At 37.2% G+C, this 6,121-nt stretch overlaps 1 protein-coding gene across 2 annotated transcripts; it reads right to left on the bottom strand.

The window, feature by feature from the left end:
* LOC122598819 (protein LATE ELONGATED HYPOCOTYL-like) lies at nucleotides 1-6,121 on the bottom strand. Of its 2 annotated transcripts, none has more exons than XM_043771306.1 (7): nucleotides 5,797-6,121; nucleotides 5,459-5,602; nucleotides 5,243-5,354; nucleotides 5,015-5,076; nucleotides 2,459-2,680; nucleotides 1,045-2,391; nucleotides 1-579 (listed from the first exon to the last, which is right to left on the bottom strand). In XM_043771306.1, the coding sequence occupies exons 2-7, from the start codon at nucleotides 5,489-5,491 to the stop codon at nucleotides 217-219; spliced, it is 2,139 nt and encodes a 712-aa protein (XP_043627241.1). In that variant the 5' UTR covers nucleotides 5,492-5,602; nucleotides 5,797-6,121; the 3' UTR covers nucleotides 1-216. The 2 variants fall into 2 exon arrangements, with proteins under 2 accessions (XP_043627241.1, XP_043627242.1); XM_043771307.1 differs by having other exon boundaries at nucleotides 5,459-5,599.

Genomic DNA, 6,121 nt, shown 5'->3' with positions numbered 1-6,121 from the left:
TGCATTATTTGAAACTCCATTTCTTCATTCTCCAGAGTTAGGAGGAACATGACAACTTAATTAAATACGACACATTCATAATAAATGTTTGTCCATTCTATGAGCAGCATAAACAACGGTAAAAACATATAGCACCGACAAACTACACGGCAAGTTTCGTGGTGAGCTTTAGGACAAGACTAAAATAATATACAACACAATTACTTTCTGTATCGATCAAGTTGACGCATCTGCTTCCAAACGCATTCTCTTTGCACCTTTCTCATCATTGTGATTGCCTGTAGATCCACTCACCATCTTTCTTTCTTTAGCCTCTACTGAACACCTCTTGTAAGGTTTAAACCCTGTATGATTAACATTCAGCTGCACACTCCCTAAGCCCATTCTCAGCAACCCTTCCTCGACAGTTTTTTCACCTTTCAAAAATGCAAAACCTTGACTGGAGCAACTCATCCTATTGAGGTCCAACTGTGATACATCTTCACTGTTCTTCATTATATTCTCTTGATCCTTCTCACCTAAAGAGAAGCTCTGTGGTAGCACTTCTCTAGAGAAGAGTGCTTGAAAAGCAAGCCGTCCCTGTATGAAAACTCAAAAAGCACCAATGAGATGGAAGCTATAACATATACAACTTGCGTAATGTCTGCTTGAAATTAGGAGAAAACTTCATAAAAAAGTGACCTACTTTAGGGGAGATTCCTACTCTAGGTAACACAATTTCATATAACTGCATTTAGGGTAAATCTGTAAGCTAAGCGGTCACAAAGTTAGGATAAGTCAACATGGTCAAAGCTGATGGGTCCATGTAAACATTTTGACCACGTATGAAGTAACCAGGTCAATTTACCTTGGATCAAATTGAAAATTGGTTATGTTATCTTTCTATAGGTGAAGTTAGTTGCCTAAAAAAGAAGTCCTTAGGGTATGATACATTTATTCTGTTTCTAATTATACCTTCACATCTAAACTTCAAATACCAACAATCTCTAGCCTTTTTAATAAAAGAATATATAAGACATAATTAGATATTATTATGTTACTTGCCTCTTCAGAGACCTCCTTCCATGATTCGTTTGGGGTAATAGTGCCTCTACTACGACGGGAAATAGAGTCATTGCATGGAATATTCACATCTGACCCTTTAGCTTCGTCCTTATCTTTTCCATGTTTCTCTAAAGCATCCGTCTCGATTTCACTGCTAGAAGTAGTGTTAGAACCACAAGAAGACCTGTCAACTTGCTTCCGAACATTAGTCTGTTTTAAATCATGAAGTTCGACCACTGGTGTTGTTTCATTGGTATCGTCAACTGGACTTGCTTCAGTATTTGATTTCATATCTCCCCGCCCATCAGAGTCTTCCGATGAATATAGATCTTCGGTCTTTTCTGCATCCATCTTCTCTACTTCCAAGACATCAGAAGAAGCCTTCTCTCTTCCATCATGGGCCACTCTTTCTTGACTCCTGATTGTTGGTGCCCCAAATGGATATGGACATGTGGAAGAATAACCTGGGTAAAAATGAGAACAAACAGGAAGCAGACCATGAGCTGCCCACCATGCAGTTGCAGCGGCCACAGTTGCAGCAGCAATGGCTGCCATGTTGGGATTCTCAGGAGTCAAATGATCGGTAGAAAAGGAATCTCCTGGGGAACCTTCTGTATTAGCAGGATGCCAGAACTTAGCTGCAAAGCTTGCTGCAGCATGGGCTGCAGGATTTTGTAACAGAGATGACACAATAAGGCTAGAGATTGTCGATGAAACATGGAAAAATGATTGGTAATTTTCTTGATTATCACCACCCAACGGGCTGACAGGAGGATGGAAGGTCGGATAACCGGAGGATCTTGAAGAATTGTTATGATGTCCACTAGTTCCAGATGCTGTTGCTATGTTAACAAATTCATGAACTTCTCCTGGCTTATATAGTATTGAGTCATGAAATGAAATCTCACATGGAACAATATTTTTTGCACCAACTTCTTTGTTTACATCTATAACCTGCACAGGAACATGCCTAGGGTAGTTCTGTGCACTCCGTAAATCATTTATTGATAGACTCAACTTATCAGAATATTGACCTTGAGTGAGAGTTTCATGTGCTTTAAATAATGAGTTGCTAGATGTAATATCTGTGTGGTTAATGCCATCTTGATCCGATTTCTGATTCTTTCTGGTTTCAACTGTGATGTAGGATTCATTTATTTCATCATGATTAATCACATCATCCAACGCAGGTGCGAGCTCTCTAAAAGCTTTTGGATTTCGAGTTTCATCTGATCTTCGTATGGGATTTTCATTTTCCGAGGACAGAGATGCACATAGAGGTTCACTGCCATTTTCCGCCTCCTCACTTATTTTTGAATATTTTAACTTCTCTTTGTCGTTGATTATCTGGAATGGAAGAAAAAAAAATGAAGTAACAGGCCCATATAAAGAAAAAAATATAATAAATGGATACCTCGGATTGGGGTTCTCTCTCATGGTCCAATATTTGTATAGCTGATCGCAAAGAAACTAAAGCTGCATGTTCGCCGTCCTTTTCTGCCACCTGTGGATGATCTTGCAACCCAATCTTTCTAGGATAAGGATAATTTGGTTTTCTTTTAGGGCGTGGAGGAGGAATTTCTATATCAAGAGTTTGTCTTACTGGAACTCCTTTAGCAACAGCCTCCTTCTCCAACTATTATTATAAAAAGGGAATGTAAAGAAAGTGACACCCTCGTCCTAATGCCCCAGATAGGGTAGACATATGGTACTAATGCAACACAATATGTATGTTATATGTCAGTTATTTTTAATAGAAACATGGCTGAATTGCACAATTATAATATCAAACGAACAAATGAACAATATTAAAAATCAAAATACTGAAAATAGTACCTACACTTCGGGAAACCTGAATTACACTAGTAATATCCTATACTTAGCATAATACTCTAGCTCAGTCACCAAGGAACAGCCTAACTAATTATCTAATTACCAGGAACAGCCCCCCTTCATTAACTCCCCTTATTAAAGTTCTAGCATTAGATTCATGTTTAAATCTTCCATGATAAAAGGGACACCACAATCCCAATGAAGAGACCAAGAGGTCCAAAATCATTCACTTAAAACTGCATCATCTTTTTTTATTTTTCCAAGTTGAGAATGGCAAATGATCATCCCATGTAGCTTAAAACAGCATAATCAACCATCAACTGTGTTACTTATGATTGTAATATATTGCTCCCAAATAGTCGCCAGCCCCAAATTATTAGCATCATGTCATGTATTATATTGGTCCTAAAGCAATGAATCTACAAAAGGGGTGCAAAAGCCAAATCAATCTGAACAACTGATAACAAAACTCGAAAATCTGACAATAACTCGTACGAGCCAAATGATGCAGAAAAGAAGACTTGACTCAGCAAAGTTAACACTCGCAAAGGTAGGATTATAGCATGCAATACCTTCGTGCGTACAAACTAACAGTAAGAAAACAAATGGTGTTAGATCCAACCTATGGCAAATACAACACTTGTCTTAAACACTGATAACAAAATTTTCCCATTGACGAAACAGGAAGTTGTTAGTGTTTATTGAAAGTTTGTGGTTAAACCTAATAACAAACGCATTTTCATACAAAAATGTACACCAGCAATGAATCAAGTGGTTAACACCTTTGCCTCAGCCACAGACCTTGCAGTGAGTACTTGGTCTTGGACTCAGATTTAGAATTTTAGATTTTACAACAGTATTATTATTATATACTAGCACGGTACCACCGCAATGCAGCGATGGTGACGGTGAGGGCAGAGTGGCGAGGACTGATGGTGATGGCGGCACTTGGTGGTGGTGGTGGCGGCGTCGAATAGTGTGGATTATTGATGTAAAAATAATCGATGTAATTGGGTTAGTGGAAATATAATAGAAAATAACTGATGGTGTAATTTAATCATTAAAGGTAATTTAATCATTAAAGGTACTTTAATAGAACTGTATATCCCAAAAGTGTGCTTTTCAATTGGGCGTATAAGTAGTATAGATAAATAGGTAATAGATAATGGGTAGGTGGGGGTAAAGGTAATATCACATCTCTCTCTTTTTTTTTAACTTTTCAACAAGGGTCCAATAATCTTTATTGAGTAGTAGAGATATCGATACAAGCATATCAGAATGGTTGGATTCATCTTGGCTAAAGAGTTGACTGTACACATTTCTTATTAGGAAAAATATTATAAGGGGGTTATTACGAGAACCCATACACCATAAAAGTTACCAAATACAAAAAAAAAGGAAACTTATACGCATAATGACAACAACATATATGGTGTTAATGGATGCACCATAAAATATATTGAGACAAAACTAGAAGAAAAAAATTGAATTTACAAGAAGTTAAAGAGATAAAATATTATATACCCAACATACATTATATTTCAACTTCGTTAGGCTAATATTTTGCGTATACCTCCATAAATTAATAGGCAATTAATATTTCTTTAAAGTTTAACCCGGAGGTTAAGGTCATAATTTATTTATTTTTAAGGTGAATTTCGCTTGAAACTTCCTGTCGCAATTCGACAGCAGGGGGTAGTCTTAACTAGGTCCACGCTAGAGAGCCTCCTCGAAGTATAAATGCGTATATACATATGGGGAAACCGCTTACCAATCCGCCCAAAGGCGCGACGATTAATAGGGGTAAACCCTGCCCCCTCGGTGTTAGACCTGGGTATACCCAAGTCAATCCCTCATTGAGGGGTTTCCTATGTCCACCCCAAGACTTGAACCCAAGACCTCTTAAATGGGGGATGTCCTTTCAACCAATAAGCTAATGCGAAGGTCATAATTAATCTACAAAAATATCCGTTTAACATTTTAACTGTTGAGATGATGATCTTTAAGTTGAATGAACAAATATAAAATTGGAGTTTAAATGATAGTAAAAAAAGTTGGTTGCCTTATAACGAAAATCATAAAAAAAGAGAGGTAAAAAATACAGAATAAGGTAAGTGAACATGGAAATAAAAATGACCTTCGTAAAAAATTTCTGCGCGTGACTTCTGATTTGCACTGCAGTCTTGGTTCCTATGTGTTCTGCATATAAACCAAAAAAAAGGAGGAAAAGTAAAGTGTGCCTCCAATTAAATTAAACACAGGGACGGAGAAGGGGGGCTAATACAATTAGCAGAATTAAAGTCGAGGAGGATTATAAGATGCGGAAAAGAAAAAGACAAAGAAGTAAGAAGGAATGGTATTGTACCTTCTATACGTTGCCAAGCTCGGCCATAAAGTTTGAGGGCTTCTAAGAAACTATTATGTTCGTCGTCTGTCCATCGTTCACGTTGTTTAGTAATGGTATAAGGTTTTCTTGTCTGAGATGAATTTAAAAAAAAAAAAAGAAAAAAAGAAAGAGGGGGTATCATTAATATAATAACTAGGAAGAAATAACAGATAAGATGAATTGAGTAATAGAAACCTTGATGTTGTTAAGTTTGTCAACGGAGTCCATATATGTTTAATATAAGGGGGTGGGGTTAAAAATTTCAGATAAAGAAGAAGGGGGTTTGTTGAATTTTCATCTTCATGACTGGCCGCCGCAGCAGCAGATGTGAACCCACTACTGCAAAACAAACAACAAGAAGTCCATCCATGGAAGAAGATGATATTATAGATATGTATGTTGTAAGTAACTACAAAATGATGATGTGGTAGCTAGGTTGTCTACTCATGAGCCGGCAGATACGATGCAAAACATATAATACAGAGAATTAATCAAATCAATCAATCATCGAGACAAAGAAGATGATAGCCTACCGGAACGGAAGCCATGGACATCGGGTGGTGGAATTTTGATTTGAATATTCTTCAACAGTTACACCCACACAACAATTATTATTATTCTAATTATTATTATCAATACAACTCAAAATTATCCGTACATCACCACTGGTAGATCCAATCCAATTTGTAATTTATGAATATCCAAACCCCAAATCTAAGATAACAAAGAAAGAATACAACAACTCCTCTCGTGATTGTTGAAAAAAAACAGAAAAAGAGAGGGAGGGAGGGAGAGAGGGGGGGTTGAGTTTGATAAGAAGCAAGGAAAGAACAGCAGCAGCAACAGCCGATGACCAAC

The sequence above is a fragment of the Erigeron canadensis genome, chromosome 5 (assembly GCF_010389155.1).
Source record: "Erigeron canadensis isolate Cc75 chromosome 5, C_canadensis_v1, whole genome shotgun sequence".
NCBI classification, from domain to species: domain Eukaryota; kingdom Viridiplantae; phylum Streptophyta; class Magnoliopsida; order Asterales; family Asteraceae; genus Erigeron; species Erigeron canadensis.
This window is presented reverse-complemented; position numbering and strand designations above follow the sequence as displayed.